The sequence below is a fragment of the Triturus cristatus genome, chromosome 12 (assembly GCF_964204655.1).
Source record: "Triturus cristatus chromosome 12, aTriCri1.1, whole genome shotgun sequence".
NCBI lineage: Eukaryota > Metazoa > Chordata > Amphibia > Caudata > Salamandridae > Triturus > Triturus cristatus.
Window position 1 is genome coordinate 211,847,955 of NC_140595.1, and position 19,081 is coordinate 211,867,035.

Below are 19,081 nucleotides of genomic sequence, written 5' to 3' on the forward strand. Positions count from 1 at the left end.
TATTTATCCACCTTCTACCTTTTCCATGAAGAGGTGACTCACTAATAGGGCAGTGTTTTCATTTTATCCTTTTCTTTTCTTTAATCTAAACCTCCCCCTTGCTTTTTTTTACCAAGCCTAATCGAGATTGTTTTTTTTTTTTTTTTTTGAAACCGTTTATTGCAATCTCAAATAGTTACAGGTATGGGCCTACAACCGTCTGGCCGGCCGCTAGAGTGGCAGAAGCATATGACATATATACAGAAAAATCTTTTGGCGGTGCAAAAAGGGTAAATCAGGAGATATCAGTAGTGCAGGCCACATAACTCCAAACCCACAATACGGTTTCCTTTTGTCGAAACACAACAACACAAAAAAACCACACCCGCAAGGCAACCCGCAATCCCAAGTGACAGCACGCGCTCCTTAAGTGGGGGACCCCAACCAATCGCCAAACTCTGAAGAGGGGAATGAGAACAGATCAGGGACTGGGGAACCACGTGCCCATGGCTGGAGGAGGGGGTCGGCTAGGGGGACGGAGCTGGTGAGGCAGCCGGCAGCAGTGGCGGCTCGCAAATACCCCCGCGATAGGCGTTCCAGGGGCCCCAGATTTTCACCCACGCCCCAGGCTTACCCCTCGCAACATACACCACCTTTTCACGAAACATACACCAATCCATGTGTTCTTTCCAGGCCGACACCGCCGGGGGCCTCTGGGATCCCCACAATTGAGCAATGTCACGCTTAGCTATCATGTATCCCAGAGTCACCCACCGCGTCTGCGGAACCGAATAGTCAGTTGGCTCCCACACATTCAGCAAGCATCTCCTCGCTTCTGGCAACAGCGCGACACGCGTAACCACTCGCAGGACCTCGTGCACACCACGCCAGAATCGCTCCACCTTTGGGCATTCCCACAGAATATGCAAGAAAGTTGCCAAAGCACCACAGCCACGCTTGCACAGTCCATCCTCAGCAAAGCCCATACGTAGAAGCCTTGGCCCCGTCACGTAAACCCGGTGGAGGATCTTAAGCTGGACGAAGCGAAGGCGAGCCGGGATGGCCACCTCCTTCGGAGAGGCCACCGCGGAAATCCAGTCCTCGTCGTCCAGTTCCAGCCCATCGGCAACCCAGGCCTCGCGGAGGCCAGTCAGCAGGCCCGCTCGGTCGTTGATCAGTTTTTTATATATAAGGGAGATCGTGCTGTCTGGGACATGGCCATCCAGCACTCTGTCCTCCAGGGGGGAAGACTCCGGAATGGACGCGACATCCGGGAAGACGGAGCCCAGCGCGTGGCGGACTTGTAAGTACCGAAAGTATTCACTGCCTTGCAACTGAAACTCCGTCTGCAGCGTCTCGAAAGTTTTGAATCCCCCCCTCGTCCAGAGATCTCCCACTGTGCTGATGCCGATCGTGTCCCACTTCTCGAAGCCCTTCGAGGTCCACAGGGAGCCCAACCTCGCAGACGCATATAGCGGTGACGCCCGGGTCAAACGGTCCTTCCACCCCATAGCTGCGTTAGCCGCGTGCCATACACGCACCATGACACGCGTCGGTCCCGTCAGGCGAGGGTCCGGCGCGCCAGAGTAGAGCGCTCGATTGTAGTCGCCACCGGGCAGGAGCATCTTGTCCATTTCAAATGCCGGGTTCAGGGCGGGCCCGTAAAGGCCATGATTAATCGCAGCTAGCTGGGAGGCCCAGTAATACCGTTTAATATCCGGGAGGGCAACCCCCCCATCGTACCACGGGAGCGTCAATTTAGCCAAGGCAATACGTGGCCTCCCGTCCCAGAACAGGCGACGCTGCAAACTCTCCACCTCACGGAAGTAGCGCGCCGGGACCAAGTCCATAGTGTTCTGGAGAGCGTACAGAAAGCGCGGCAACGACATCATCTTAAACAAGGCCGCTCGGCCGAGCGGCGAAAGCGGCAGACGCCGCCAACACACCACGTCCTCCTTCAAGCGCTGGAGGGGGGGCAGCAAATTCCGCTCGTAGCGGGCCTCCGGGTCCAGAGTAATATATATATACCCAGGTACCGAAACCCCTGGGAGGCAATCTGGATCGGACAGTCCCGTGGTAGGACCGGAGCCTCCCCGGCAAGCACATATACACAGGATTTCGCCCAGTTGATGACGAGGCCTGAGTTGCGACCGAATGAGCGCAAAACATCAACTAGGACGATCAGTGATTTACGCGGGGAGGCGAGATATAGAAGGATATCATCAGCGTAGAGGGACACACGGTCCTCATGCTCGGGGGTCCAGCGGAGACCACGGATGGAAGGGTGCCACCGCAGCCACTCCGCCAGGGGCTCCAGGGCCAGTGCAAACAGGAGAGGCGACAGGGGGCAACCCTGTCGCGTGCCCCGTCCCAGTGCGAATGGGGCCGAAACTCGTCCATTCACCACCACCTGCGCCAATGGGCCGGAATACAACAACTTGACCCAGCTGATGAAGCCCGGTCCGAAGCCAAACTTCGCCAGCATCGCCCAAATGTATGGCCACTCGAGCGTATCAAACGCCATGGTGGCGTCCAAGGACGCCAAGATGGCCGGTTCCCGCACGAACGGGACACGCGCGAGCACCCCGTGCAAGCGTCGCAGATTAAGGGCCGTGTTACGATGGGGTATGAAGCCGGACTGGTCTTGGTGGACCAAATCGCCCACCACGCCGACCAGCCGGTTGGCCAGCACCTTGGCGAGGATTTTGGGCTCCGCGTTCAAGAGCGAGATAGGCCTATAGGATGTGACCCGCTCACGGGGTCTCCCCTCCTTGTGGATCACCACGATCGTGGCCAGACGCTGGTCCGGCGGAAGGGAACCCCGCGAGCGGGCCGCCAGGAACATCGCGCGCAGGTGGGGCGCCAGCACATCCGGTCGCAGCTTATACAGCTCGATAGGGATGCCATTGGGGCCCATGGCCTTGCCAGATGCGACCGAGCGGATAGCAAGGGCAATTTCGTCCGAGGTGGGAGGAGCGTCCAGCGAATCCCTGTCCTCCACCGAAAGGGAGGGCAGCGCGATGTCCCGAAGCAGGGCATGGGAATCCTCCTCCGAGCAGGGAGAAACCGGGGAATACACCTCGCGGAAATAATCCGCGAAGCAGGAGACAATGGCGTCCGGCTCGGTGACACACACACCATCCATCCTCTCGATCAACGGAACCACACGACTCGCTCTCTCCTTTTTGTCCAACCACGCAATCAATTTACCAGCCTTATCACCCACATCATACAGTCGCCCCTGTTGCTCTCTACTGAGGCCCCTGGCCGCCTCCGTGACGAGGGCCCTATAGGCCGCCTGCTTGAGGTGTAGAACATGCAATGTGGCATCCGTCACCCCGCTCCCCAGGTCACCCTCTAGTTCAGTAATTTCGGCCTCCACCCGGGTTGCCTCCTCCCGCTCGCGCCTCCGGGCATGGGAGATAAAGGAGAGGGCCTCCCCCCTGAGAACTACCTTAAAAGCCTCCCAAAGGGAGATAGCCGAAGGGACAGACCCCACATTCTCCTCAAAGTACCGCTGCAAGGATTTGATCAATTCGGCTCGAATAGTGGGGTCGCGCAGGTACCAGGCATTGATTGGGGCTACCCTGCCCTCCCCCCTCGGGAAGACATCAAAGTGCAACAGTAGTGGGGAGTGATCTGAAATACCCCGCGCCAAATGGCGCACCTCTCCCACTCTCCCAGCATAGGCCGCAGGGACAAGGACATAATCAAGCCGCGAGAGGCTACCATGGGCACCCGAGTGGAAGGTGTATTGCAGCTGCGCGGGATGCTTTAGTCGCCAGCAATCCACCAATCCTAGTGTATCTAAAAGGCCAGACAGCCACGCCTGTGCCCGGGGGAGGTCCCTGGGGGGATGACGATCCATAGACCCAGAAGCCACCGCATTGAAGTCCCCCCCAACTACCAGAAGCCCACCCGGGAGGTCAAGGAGGAGGCGCCCCAGGTCCGCAAACGTGGTAGATTGCAACCCCGGCGGAACGTACACTGATACAAAAACGACCACTCTGCCCTCCATTCTACCCACCAAGACAGTGTAACGTCCCCTCTCATCATGGCGCACCTCATCAATCTCCAATGGGAGCGAGTTCTTAATCAGGATGCCCACCCCCCGCGAGCCCGAGGTGAAGCCCGAATGGGCCACCAAGCGATAGCCTCGCCGATTCATGGCATGAAAGGAATTACCTATAAGGTGTGTCTCCTGCAGGAAGACCACATCTGGTGAAATTCGTTTCAGATACTGCAGGACCACACCACGCTTAATCCTATCCCCCAGTCCGTTAACGTTCCATGATAACACAGTCAAATCCCTACCCCCCATCATACATGGAAGCCATCAGTCGTCCCCCAAAGAGCATCTCGAAAAAAACAATACAGTAAAGGGTTCGCCTTGCGGTGCAAACAAACAACACTCCACCCCCGCCCACCCATCCCAACAGAACTCCCCCCTCCCTGCACCCCTGCATGAGCCCAGACAGCCCCCCCAAAGTGCAGTGTGCCTGTCGCCCCATAGACGAAAAACTAACTAGTCCCCCAGAGGAGGAGGGAAAGCCCCCAATGGACCCCGTACGACCTCCATAGGAGGGGAACATACACGATCAGTGAATGGTAACCGGAATGTTGTCCAGAGCAAGGCCTACTATTCACCCCTCAGTTCTGATCCGGCGAGCCCTCCCCGCCAACCGCACCCCCCCCACCCCCCCGGCCCCGATCCCCAGGCAGAGCATCCAACCAGTCCCCAGCCGCCTCGGGACGGTCAAAAAAGTGCGTGCGACCATCCACCTCCACCCTCAGCTTAGCTGGAAAAAGCATTGAGTACTTAAGGTTCAGGTCCCGTAGGCGGCGTTTAACTCCGAGAAAACTCAGTCTCTGCTTTTGGACCGTCGGAGTAAAGTCAGGGTAGAAATTCACGTCCATATTATCGAGCTTGACCGGTCCCTGTAGCCTGGAAGTCTGCAGGATAGCGTCTGTCCCGAAAGTTAAAAATCCGGGCAATGAGAGGCCGCGGCGGGGCTCCGGCCTTAGGTCTTCCTCCGGGGACCCTGTGAGCACGTTCCACCGCAAAAAGTTTACTCAGCCCCCGGGGCTGGAGACGGGTGAGGATCAGGTCTTCCACAAACAAATCTGCCGCCTCCTCCTCCCGTCCCTCCGGCACCCCGACAATGCGAACGTTGTTCCTCCGGGCCCGACCCTCGGAGTCCTCCAATCGACGGTCCATCAGGGCGCTCGCCTGGCCAAGCCGGTGCACCTCCTTTTGAAGGGCTGCCATGTCTGTAGTGAGACTCGAGGTGGTGTGGGCCAGGGAATTGACCCGGTCATTTGTTTTAGACAAGTCGGCTCTCACCAGGCCCACATCCACCAGGGCCGAGCCTATCTTCTGCGCCAGAGTATCAAAGCGCTGGTCCACCGAGGCCTTCATCTCGGCAATGGCGCCCATGACGTCCCGGAGGGTCAGATCCGCGGGCTGAGCAGACGCCTCAGTCGGGCCCGCGGGGGATGTACGCTGTGCCTCTGGAGATCCCTTCTGGAGGGTGTAGCGGTCCATGCTGTTAGACTGATGTGCCGGGCCACGGCGGGTCGATTTCACCTTTGCCCGGTCGCCATCTTGCTTTGTGGACATGTCGCACTCCCAAAGTCGTGCCAATCTCCTCGAAAGGGCCGATAAACCAGTTCACGGGTTCCGGGGGGGGGGTGACCACTGGACCGCGGGACAACTCACAGCCGGCGGGTCAGCCGGGCACCGGGACAAGGCCACACCACCGCACCCCGCTCCGCAACCCTACCTCGCTTGAGGGCAAGGAGGGCGCAAAAGCGAAAGTGAAAGCGCGGGGTACGCGAGTCGCCCAGCCCTGCCCGCCGCTGTTGTTCGCTTTGTCCCCGGATCGCCCCACAACTCCAATCCGGGGGGCCGGCGCGGAGAAGGCCGCAATCTTCGATCGGTGCTCCCACCAGTGTCCGGGGTCCGATTCGAAAACGGAAAACGGGTGCCGCCTCAGCTCGGGTACACAGACACAGTCCCCTCATCAAAGACAGGATATAATCAGGATTAATTCAGGAGGTCGCGGAGGTCCTCGGGAGCTTCGCACCTACGCGGCCATCTTGGTTGCGCGCTAGGCTCCTCCTCCCTAATCGAGATTGTTACCATGGATACTCTGGTTATTTGTGCGTTCTCCACAGACTTTAACTCCTGTTTTTTATAGGGCCGAAATACTTCTTCTATGCTATTCAGTTAGTGTTGGAGTCTCCTGAGGTTCAATGTCCTCAAGCTGTGCCTGTGACTCTTGAAGCTCCAATGGTGCTTCCTGGGGCATGCTGGCAGTGGCAGAAGTGACACTCTGCCCCCGGCTTTCAGAGAGGGCTGGTCCAAGAGACTGCTCACCCTCCTCTACGATTCGACAGGAAGGTGTATCACTTGACACTTCAGCCATGCACCGCAACCATCACTGCAGCCATCTTCATCTGGGCTTTGCTGTCCTATACATTTATTTCCGCCAGCATTCTTCTCCCCTTGTCTCTACATAGGCAAAGTCTCGGGGCACTGAAAACCACAGGTGCAGCGGACACCACAAGCACACACGGGAAGCAAACACAGCATGCCAGGTGAGGAGGAGTATAAGATTAGCCCTTTAGCAACTTACATGCTGTGGCTGTACTTATAGGATAGTTTTCAAACATGAAAGCTGTGCTTGAACACCTCAATTCTCCCACACCGTCTGTCGTTGGTTAGTTCAAAAGCAAACTCCAGTCCCAAACATGAGCCGAACTGAAGCATCAAGCTGGTTTCTGACTCACCTCACTGTCATCACCCTCTTTAATCAGAGTACGTCCTTGAACACCATCCCAATTTCAGACATTTTGATGCCTTGAAGATTCAGGAGAATGGGAGAGCAAGCAATGTTTCAGATATGGTGAGTAGAGAAGGTATTCAAGAGGCAGCAGTGTGCTCAAAGGATTGAGGCAAAGAGAATAGATAGTCAACTCTAGCATAAGATGTAAGTAACCTCTATGGCATCCATATTTGAGTTAGACATAACAAACCATCATTCTCTGTCAACTAAACTTATGATGTGTTGAAATCAGTGTTATCTCCTTTGAAGTCTCTTCATCAAATAGGAGTCCTTTGAATCAGGTTCTAAGGAGACCCACAACGACTAATAGTACAACTACAAATACTTTTCTTACCATTAGATAAAACAGGGATATGTTCAATTGAGACAAGATTCACAAGCACAGGTCAAAGATCAAAGACTGTCCAATGAACACTGTCTGAGCAGGTTTGGAGGAGTCACTGGTGAAGTCCCATACCTTGACAATGCCAATGACCTGGACATCTTCTTCATCGGAGCTTCTGTTCTGTTCACCCAGCACAGCCACATCATTACCTACTCTGTAAGATCAACAGCAGAAGAGTTTAAGAGCAGGTCACTCAAGTCTGGCATAAACAGTGTACGCAGTGTAGGCAGAAATAACACACAAATAATGGCTGAAAATTCACTAACCTACCATAAGGGCAAAACTATTGTTGAGTATAGTTAAAGGTACCATGGAGCTTAGACCATAGTACTCTGGGAAAACCTGTAAAATCATGGACATTGTCAACTCACTTTGTGTGTTAAAACATTGATTTCCATAGATGATTATAGACCATGACATGATTTCACTGTTTCCCCCGCAGTCATTGGATACATACATGCCGTACAGCAAAGGGTTGTTTTGTGTAGGACTGGAGGAGTAGGTCTAAGAGAGAAAATCATGGACATGCCTGATATTCCTGGATCTGACAAGCTGATGTTTGCATTGAAAGAGCAAACTAGGACTCAGGATGGGTGAAAGGCAGGCCTCTTCCATTGGGTGGCAATACTGCTCTACCCAATGTGGCATTAATAGCCCCAAATAATATACCACGAGAGCGCACCAATATTCGACTCATTTTTTATCCGATTACTACACCACATGTTGTGGAATGTTTAACGTAGATACTGAAGGAAGTATACAACAATTCAGTACCAATCTGTGAACATTCTTCATGAAAAAATGTAGTGATTTACGTGTAAATTTCAACATTTGATTTTCAAAGACAGAAGGAAAGCTATTTCTGTAGTAACCAATTTTTAACAATAAGACAATCCCTCCATTGTGGACCCTGTGCCATTCTGTGGTTATTTCCCAGTCGGTTTGTTTAGTAGGATTTTACATCTGTACACCAGCTTGTTGCGGCATTTTACCATTGACTCTGCAACCAAAACATTTAGGGCCTCATTTATGGCATTTTGGCATAGAGCAGCCCTACTCCAAAGTGAAAGGGCAGGAATACACCATATTTAAGCCATACGGTGTATTCCTGTCCTTTCTGCCTACGTTGGTGCCATTTTGGCAGCCTAGTGCCCACGTAGGCACCCTTGCACCATAGTGCGGCGGCTCAGTTGCAGGAAGGATTATTTTGTTCAGGAATCTGTATTTGCTGCATCACACACAGAAAGAGGAAAAAAACTAGGAGAAATAAACATATTTCTCCTCGTTACACCTCACCTTGGGAGGCATATGGATTGAGTGCTTCCCCAGGTTTACATCACTTTTTGAATCTAGGGCATCGTTAAAGTCCATGGGTGTTTTGTGGGAAAACCTACCGCAATGCACATGGATCGCGTTTCGGGCTCAGAGTAAAGTGATGCAGCGATTTGCACTGCGTTGCCTTACTCATGATTTATGAGGCCACGCAGAGTGTCTTTACTTGGCTTCATTTATCTTTGAGAGCCACGCATGTACCACCTTGCGTGGTGTAAAAGTGGCACAGGGCTCTCATAAATAAGCCCCCTAGCTCACAAGTATTGTCGTGACATGCTCATTCCCACGTTGGTGCCTTGATGTAATTAGCAAATTTGGTAGGCCGTATATACCTAATCAGTTTTGTAAAGGGCCATAGGTTTGCTCCCTGTGCACCTGTGCTATGATCCCAACTGACAGCGCCAGATAAATCTGAGACTGACAGATGACGCATATCCCGAGTAAAGAAACTCTGGTATGTTGTGCCAGAGCTCTCTATCCCGCCCCCCCTTTCCCCGCAATCTATGGCCTCTTCTGAATAGACCCAGTCCAAACTCGATGGTAGGTCCAATCTTTAGCACAGAGCAGCAGTAAACGTCTTTGCATCAGCATTTACATTTAATTAAAGGGTTCAATTAATCAATACGCTTGTATATAAAATAAGACCATAGCTGCATGGTGCTTTTGTGTTCTTGGCTGTTTCTTTTCTCAGTTCTAAAGTCACTGTAAACGTTCAAACGCTAAACTACTTTAGAAGTAGGTCACAACCTATTTAAGATAACGTTACTGCATCCATCCATGTACCACAACTTGGCAACATTTCCAAGTGTATATTATTGACAATATTGCTCCAGATCCTGAAATCTAAACTTCTGTTCACATTACTATCAGTCATTCATTAGTTTGAAATGTAAATATCTACAATCTGTTCCATTTTGAACATTAGAGGGTGGCTGGCAGGCACCTATCAACGTGTGTGTGTATACATTAAAACTTTGCCCTCCCCTTACCTCTCAGTGATAGGCACACAAATGACCAGTGAGTTTTGGCCACTCCAAGAATGACTGTTCATGAGCGGAAGGCTCCACAGAATATCTGACATCTTGGAAAGACATCATACTTTTGCTGCCACCCTACTGTGGACAAAGTTGGCAGTTGTTGGCATCACCTATGAGGGTAATGATGTCCATGGGTCAGCCTTCATTTACTTTCTCTCGCTCACAGATCACCATCTCCGAACTCTTGTTTGTATTCTGTTGCCTTATTCTGGAAACTGCCCTGAAACAATTAAGGGTGCCTTCTTGGATGCCAGTCCAAGTTTCCAGCCTGGCTTTCCTCTACATTCTGCTTTTGTTTATAGGGACCAGACAGACTATCTTAAAATGCCATTTCTAGTCCCTGCTCTGAAAAACCTTTCTGTGCCCTTCAGTTTGTCCTGCTTTCCATAGTCGTGCAGCTGCAATTTTTTTCTGTATTAAGCATAATGTAAATCTATAGAGATGTGTTGTCAAGGTTTATTATGCTTCAAGTCATTTTGTAAGCTTTCAGCAAGAACACAGGATAAGTATTTCATGGAATCATATTTATGCTAAAACGCTGTCCCTCAAACTTCTGCACAAGTAGCCAAAGTGAACAATGTTCTGCAGTTTCATTGCAAATTGAACGATTTTATTATGCCAGTCAGTATTAAAATATCTCATCATCTCAGTAAATGGCATGATTCATAAGACATTGAAAGTACAGTGCTGTTCTTACATCACTCCGCAGTGGGCGGCGGTTATAATCCAATTTTCATTCAGCAGAGATCCTCCGCAGAAGTGAAAGCCAAAGTCCTGACAGGAAAAGAAAAGAAAGCAACTGAGACACACATGCACACCACCTTGAGGCTGAAGAAGGCATAGTTAGATCCCATGTGATTTGTGGTCATGTTTGATTCCATACCCCTGGCCAGGGATAGGGGATTCAATTTTGGTGCAGGTGACATCCTGTTGTACCTAAGATCCTTGCAGAATGTGAACGATCTCGTTCAACAGCTAGACATGGCACTCAGCACTGCTCTAGGGTCATCAAAGACCCTCTCCGAAAGTGTCATGATATGAGGTCCCAGGTTCTGCTATTCTGATAGCCCAGACAGTAAAATGTTTAATGCTTGACTTGTTGATTCTACAATATGTAGTGCTGCATCGTCCGACTCACACAAAAAAATGGCAACTAACCAAAAATTATTTGCACAATATTACCTAGTTTTTCAGTTTCAGAGAACTGTCGGGCACACTGTAGTGTTGCCTTTACAAACTCAACAACACTCTGTTGATGGCAAGTAGGTCTTTATTCTAGCATCTCAGCCACCGACTAACCGCACACCAACTGCCCCATCCCAACATTCTAAAAATTTACATCAATGCATTCTAAATCCTCTGTCGCTGGAATGTCAGGCAATATGCCACACATCTCCCTCTTATAACATGTTCCATTAAACAAATTCAGAACAAATACACAAGGAGGAAAATGTACTCATACCATCTAACAGTTATTGTGTTTCAATATAAACAAGTTACAGAAAATTAGAACACAGCTTAAAGTGATCATAAAACTAAAAATGCGCTTTCTACAAATATGGCAACTAAAGAACAATTAAAATATTGAATATGAATGAATGAAAGATTATGACAGTATGGTGATGACACATAAAGGTCTGTTATCACTGGTCACAAAATCCTGTATGTAAGAGGGTTTCCTACATACTCTGTGGCTTTCCTTTTGAAACTCTCTACTGTGAAACCCTGTTTTGAGCTCACAGTATCTCGACTTTCCTCTCTCCCTTCGTTGTTGTCAACGTGATGACCATTACCATGAATTTTTTTCTTGAAGTAAATGTACAACAACAACTCTACTCTTGTTCCAGATTCTACCGTCATGTGTCTTAACAACATTTTTGAACAACTTGACCACTTCCAAGTTTCGTGTGAATTTAGACCACTCAGCACTTTAGTATCACACTTTGGATCAAACTCCCGTAATGAAGAGCTAGACTTAAATCTTTTTTAACCTTGTTGAATTCCTCATGCACTCCTTACTCCACTGAAATTCAACTTTAAGAAGACGCCTCATGTGAAATGTTTTACTAGGAAATTTCTGTACAAATTTGCTATAGTATTCTATCATTCCCAAAAAGAATGCTAATTCTTCTTTGTTAGTGGGTTCTTTCAAGGCCATATTAGTATTAATTAGCCCCTGTCTGGGATGGATACCTTCTCATAAAACACTGTAACAAACATAATCGACCTCAGACACACCAAACTTAAATTTTTTAACCTTCACTGTAAACCCCCGCTGTTTGCAGCCTCCCAAGAACTTCATGGACCCTCTCATTATGCTTTTGTGTAGATGATCCAAAGACTATAATATCATCATGGTAACATTTGACCCCTGAGATGCCACTTAAAATCTTTTGCATGGTTCTCTGAGAAACAGCTGCTGCTGAGATGAGACCAAATGGCATTCTTTTAAATTTTAATCCACCTATTGGAGTCACATACACCATTAGCTCTTGAAGTGACTCCTCCTATTCTATTTATCGGTATGCTGATACCAAAACTAGAGTAGTGAAATTATTTGCATCTGCAAATATGGAAATAATTTCTCCAACATTGGGAAATAGAAACACGTTTTCCACTATTTCTTTGTTTAAAGCCCTCCATTCAACACAAAGGCAAACATCCCCATTCCCCTTGTGTGCTACCACAATGGGTGATAATCATTCTGTTGCCTCTATGGATTCAATTACCCCTTCATCACGCATTTTCTGCAACTCATCAGTCACTACGTCTTGCATACATAAAGGAGAACGCCTCGATTTTGCTACCACCGGTACAGCTGACTCTCTCAATCTGATTTTTTGTTTATATCCAATACGTTTTGCCAGTCTGTTCTCAAATAAGTTGCTCAATTCATCTACAAATTCATTACTTTTTTGTGACACTTCATCTATTTGAACTTGGAGAATCCTATTGGGATTCAAACTAACTCCCAAATCACCTTGGTTTACCCAACCTAAAAAATCATCTTTATCATACGAGACATAGGCACACAAATGCAGCCAAGCACTGGTAAGTGCTGCTTCTATGACTGTAGCTTGTCGGCTGCATGAAATTCCACGGTTTTAGTGTTGCAACCTACATGAAAATGCTAATTTGTTTCTCCACTGGAAAATAGAATTTTATCTAGACAAATCACTTCATCTACACCCTCTCTGATGGTAATTTCACCACTTTCATATACCTTTTTTATATTTAACTTTACATGAGCAGCAGGAGTGGCAAATACATTGCAAATATTTGTGAATACTCACAAAGGTGCAACTCTGTGTGTGTTCAACACATTAATGATGGCTAATCCAATGAAATACCCACTTCCGCAACATTTCTCTCCGACTCATTGTTACAACTGCAGAAAGTTCTGTCAAGTGTCCAGATCTTCTGGAGTAATAAATGCCTTTGGTGTATATCCACAGTGAATCAGGGTCTTTTTCAATAGTGGTGTACATGACACCACACTAAACAACTACAGCTTGCATCACGAGAGAATGAGCAGCTGTCTCTAGCATAAATGGGAGGCATTGCAAAGTAAGAATACTCATCTTAAATTCAGTCTAACAAGCATTGTCATGTTATGCCATTTACAGACATTGGCAACAGTGCTTTACCTATAGTGAATGCAAATTAAATGTTAAAAACTATCCTCAGAGTGCTTTGCAGGACATGCAGAACATCTCTGGGAAGCTCTTTAAGCCAGCAAACCCTAGACATCACTGGGTCAAATCTTCCTCACAGTGCTAAAAATTAGGCACCAAAGCCAGAAAGGTAAAGTTCCTTTGAGTTGGCCAAACTTATTCACCAACCTAGTAGTTACTTCACATCTACTGTCACTCTGGAAAACTCTGAAAGCCGAACTATTCAACAGGGCTTCACTCGACCTACCAACACCACTGGACATTCCTGAAATAAAATAAGGTGTCTATTTGTGGGAATGTACATAAGGTCAAAGGGAATAAAGTCAATGAGCTTTCTGTGGGAAATATAAGTGATGTGTGAATGAGTGAAGCTCCATTAAGGTGAAGCTGCCCTGCTTTGAGGACTGATTCTGTATTGAAATATTGTACTTCTATATTTGATTGTCTGAGGCCAAAGACATGTGCAATGAGCTTGATTCAATTAAAGCATCTCACCTCATAATATGAAAAGGATGGGTGTAGGAGGAAGCTTAATTCAATACATAAAAGATATACCAGTGCAATATTACCTGGAGAGACACCTGCCAGGGCCATGAGTGGGGCACAGCATCTTCCCCGTTGATGATCCGGTTATAATCTTTCACCACTGGTGGAATTTCGGGAACACCACATTCTAAGGAGCGAGAAAATCATTGGTTGAAGTCTTTCTAGTAAAAAACTTAGGTGGGGCTATGGAAAAATATGTTTAGTCATCACTGAACTACTTTATCTCTTATATTACTCAGCATTCATGTGAATCACCAATGCCAGAGATGCATAACTGTAAATACTATGTGATAAATTGTATCTGTAGGCCACAGATTAATGCCCACGTGTATGCCCCCTAAAATCAAGTTCTGGAAGCAAGTAGAGTTGATATACCATCAAGAAGTACCTCAAGATACAGCTGTTGCAACTTCCATCAAACAATTACCAGAGCATGCTCCTGCCCAAATATCCCACCAACACATAAGAAGCCATATACTCTGATACAGGTGGATGGTAAAAACATTTTTCTCACCACAACACTTTACAAGTTTGAGAATCAAGGTGGGGACCCAGAATATCCCACAGAATAAACAGTTTTCCTTTTTCCGAGGTCTCATAGGCTACAGGCTTTGGTGGTGTAGCTGTGGGGTGAAGGGCATTTAGCCTTCCTGGTCTGTCTCTGACTTATTTTCCTCGCAAGAGATATGTCTCAGAGGATTTACAACCAGTACTTTTTATCTTAGAACTGTGACTACATATTAGTATCAAAGGTAAGGCTTCAGTAGAAAGACGGCCACCATTAGCTTTGCTGAGACACAGCAGGCTGCTAAAGCTCCAGGAAGGTTGGAATAATGGGACTTTGCAGTAACCACCTAAAGGTGAAAAACGCACATTGCATTCAACAGAAATGTTTGTAAATGCTCGTGCATGTCAAGACCCTCATAAGCAGTACCAGTCTCAATTTGAAGTGCTGCCTGCAGAGGTGGTGGTACCCGGGTGGATGTACAACTGTGCTGCTATGATGGTGAGACTTTATTGACAGCAGTAGAACCAGCACTGGCAGCACTATGCTTGCCACGGGGATGACTAAAGGGAGCCTTGGTGATGGTACACGCTTGTCCACACCGGTGATGTGGGAGACACCGCAAATAGTGCTAGGAATGAAAACGCCTCAAAAGGTTATGGTGCCACCTCAGTAGGATCTCAGAGGATTGTGCCTACTTTGGAGGAGCAGTGGACAACAGCCATGCATGCCAGTAGTCTGTTACTCTCAATGCGTTGTCTATGAAAACAAGGTACCTGACATAAACTTTTAACAGCAGATGTGCTTGATTCGGCAAAGTGGGAGAGTGACTTAAAGGCTGAAGTGAAGAGACTGAGAATCTCAAACTGAATCCTGAATTTCAGGGAAATGCTGACGCTTTGTGACCACAACCTCTGTGGCAGTGATAAGGCAATGGCTATGATAGATTGAAAAGGCTGAAAGCATTTGAAAAGTTGAAGTCTGGAAGCTAAAATGTTAGTTTTGCTGGGGTCATATCAACAGAGAGTAGCACAAAGGTGAATGTGACAAAGAGGTGAAAGAAGTTAGAGTCGAACAATCAAATGCTCCTTTTCCATTAAACAACTCCGAAATTAAAATTGGAAATAAAAATGCAGACCTCACCAAATCCACCAAGCCACCAAATATAAACTCAAATGCAAATCCAAGCTCTGAAAGTCAATCATTGATGAAGAGAAGACCTGCTACTTTTGAGGATAAGGAATTATAATCATTAGCTAAGAGAAGACCTTAGAAACACTTCTAGAGTTGAACGATTTCATGTTTGTAATTCGACCTGCAGCAGCTTTGAATCCAGTGGAGAAGGAGAAAATAATGAAGCTTGGCCTGGTTGTCCTAATGTTGCAGATTTGATGACCAAGACATATCCTACCAAAGACACTGTTTGTACATCAAGTGTGAAAAGTTGATTTAATGGTATTTCCCTAGATAAGATCGCAAGTAATATCCACTATTACGAAGAAATCAGCAACACAGGAGACCTTGCAATCTTGAAGATCTATGACATGACTCAAACTTCTATACCAGACTAATCACTTTCACTCAAACTGCTGTTCCCATTAAGAAAGTCCACAAGAAATTGAACTTTTACTCAAGATCGCCCCTTTGACTAAAGGAAACAGGTCAGCAATTAGAATCAGAAAGCAGAGTCCTTTTTGCTGGGGACGGCAGTAGTTATGCAGCAAACAAAGAGTGAAAGGAACCTTTTTTTGTAAGAAACCTTATTTTTTTCAAAATTATAAATGAAAAACAAACAAAAAGGAAGAAGTATACATCCCATCAGTCTCAATCCACCAATACTTGATATTTATCCCTCCCCATACTCCTGCATACATTAACATTTGAGTGTAAGAAAACATAACCTTGAAGAGCCCACTACTAAACCACAGCGTAAGGATTATGCTTCATCTGTACTTGAGCAGGTTCAAGGTATTGATCACTGTTCCAACCTAAAGACTGCTTGGTAACTAGTGAATTAAAAGAATCAAGCTAGATAATGGCCAAGAATCAACCTCAAATGAAACACACTGGAGACACCCTGGAATAAATGAAAGGAGACATAGTTCTGAGGAGAAATAGCATTTTCTAAGCACACTTTTGGCAGACTCCTTGGCAAAGGGATTATTAAGATCAATATTTCAAGAAGTGAAATAGATAAAACCCAAGCAAACTGCACACAATTCAAACTCTGACCATCTCAATCAGAAGGTTAATGGCATTGCAGACAAGATTGCAACTGTTGGTTGGTGAACACAACCTTCATGCATCGAGTGGGCCGGCTTATGATAGTAGAAAGAAAATATAAAGATCTAGAAAACAGATCAAGCCGGTCAACCTTTGCATAGTTGGAGTCTGAGAGGGGTCTGAAGGAATCAGCCCTGGCACTGAAACTGAGAATGTAATCATCAACTGGGTCTCAAACTCTTACAACAATATACCATGGGACACAATACATCGGCATTCCCCTCTCACCTCACTATAGCCAAGGCATATCTTGTACCATCTAGTGCACCTACAAATAGTGTGCCTCAAAGAACAATCATAGATTTTTTTGCAAGATTTCATGATCAATGAAATGATGTCACCCAAAGCTCATAATAAAAGACTACTAACCAGCTCAGTTGAATTATCTGCATTTCCAGATTTAGCATTTGCCACAGCCAAGAGACTTAAAGAGATGAGAAGATTATTTCATGAATTAAAAAAAAAGAATATTGGAGTTACCCATATCCATAATTTTGAAATCAAATCATATGGTTAACTGGGAAGGCTCAATTTATGTTCTAAAAAACCCTAAAGGGACCAAGGACTTCTGAAACAGGTTCAAAAATCTGCAGGCATATTTATGAGAGGCTTGCCTCACGTTTGCCCCACGCAAGCGTCTAGGTCAGATTTATGAAGCCACGCAAAGCTACATTGCGTGGCTTTGAATGGCTTCATCAATCTGGAGTAAGGTGACACAGCACAAATTGTTGGAAGGTAGGTGTTCTATGGGCATTGCAGTGAGTGTGCCCACGCAAATCCCTTGGTTTTTGACGCATTCCTAGATTTACCAAACCTGGTAAAACTGGCACTGCATCAAAAAGATAGCCTCCCCAGGCATGACGAGGAGAAATATCTTTATTTCTCCTCTTTATTTCCTCTTACTATATGTGCTGAATTCTGCAGCACACATAGAAAGAGGAACACAACTCTATGGATTGTTTTTGTGCAGGAAGGTGCCTCTTTCTGTAGAAAAACAATCCTTCCTACATCACAGGCGCCCTTGCACCATGTTGTAAGGGTGCCTGCTTTGGTGCTAGGCTGCCGAGACGGCGCCAGTGCAGGGGGAAAGGACAGGAATGTGCCTTATTGCTTAATTGCGGCACATTCCTGCCCTTTTCCTGTGACGCAGGGCAGCGCAGCAAGGTTACTTTCTGCGGCGCCCTGTGACACTATTTTCATTAATATGCCACTTGGTCCACAAGAGTGTAATAACAGAAAGAATGATGGCCTTTCATATCTCCCTGCTATTTCCTGAGAGAAGGGAAAGGGTAAGGAAAAGAGAGAAGAAAGGGACTGGAGGGAGAAAAGGGAGGAATTATTTTGAGAAACGTCTGCTAAACACTAGATTAGTGTACTGTATAATTAGAATTTTCTGGGACGAGGTGAAATGCAGAAACAAATGGGAAATGGTGATTTGTTAACCCTTCTGTTAATATCAGATTTGGCTTAGGGGGCATGGGGTCACATTTCACAGGCCTCATACCATAGTTTCCTTAAGCAATTCCTGGATGTGCATTGCACCTTCATAGGATCAGGGTGTATCAGTGCTTAAATTGAGCCAGTGGTTTCTGGTGCTTGGCACCGGCTCTTATTAGTCAACACCGGCGTTTGTGACAGTCTGCCACAAGGTGGCCCTGTCTGGCCAAGTTAGAGTTGACCACAACAACAGTTAAATATTAATTCAATATACATCAAAAATGACTATTACCTTCCACCCAAGCCATTCTTATAGCTTTGGAGGGCAAAAATAGTCCCAATTGTCACACATGCAGGAGACTGATTGTTAGTAGTTGTGTTGTTACCATCATTGCCAGCACTGGCACAGGCAACCTGTGGTGCAAGCTGCAGTAGCCTCTTGACGAGAGCCCTGGCACTTAATGTTTTACAAATTAAGCACTGGCTGTGTATGCATTCAGAGGAGCAAGCTCAGGCTCTTGTTGCAAACTTTGGAGCGCGAGAGATGGTAGTAGGGCTGAAGGGGGGGGTGTACAGCATGGGAGAAGGGAGTGAGGGGCCTGGGGGGGTGATTGGAGGGAAAGGAATACATATAAAAAGAGAGTGTATGATTAAACGTACATTTTAAAAACTGAAGCTGGTATCAGTACATGTAAACGGTATAGTTAGGGCCCCAAAGTGAAGGCCAAACTTTTCATACCTACAGAAAGACATATTACAACAGAGGTTAATAAACTCCTCAGAAAATCAATGGATCCAGCAGGTAATACAGTCGAAAAATATAGTAGTAAACAGAGGGATTTCCTTGATTATTCATAAGCAATGAGAATTCAGACTAGAAACATTAAAAAGAAACCAACAAGGACACTGGGTGATAGCTAGGATTGTTTTGGAGGGAGAAATGGAAATCAAAATACCTACCTTTTATACTCCATTTGACTTTTCGTTTCAGCCCAGCAGAGTGGCAGGACTGGGCGGGGCCATAGCTGCTGATTGGCAGCAGGGAGCAATGTTAC

The 19,081-nt window shown here is 46.9% G+C and overlaps 1 protein-coding gene across 1 annotated transcript in view; it reads right to left on the bottom strand.

Annotated features, from left to right (window-relative positions):
* The window catches only part of LOC146773092 (chymotrypsin B-like), a 75,173-nt gene that overhangs the window by 33,281 nt on the left and 22,811 nt on the right, over nucleotides 1-19,081 (bottom strand). Inside the window, exons 2-4 of the mRNA XM_085637586.1 lie at nucleotides 13,825-13,928; nucleotides 10,279-10,355; nucleotides 7,285-7,366 (exon numbers count right to left, since the gene is read on the bottom strand). Coding sequence (XP_085493712.1) covers nucleotides 7,285-7,366; nucleotides 10,279-10,355; nucleotides 13,825-13,928 — 263 coding nt within the window. The remainder of the gene's footprint in view (nucleotides 1-7,284; nucleotides 7,367-10,278; nucleotides 10,356-13,824; nucleotides 13,929-19,081) is intronic.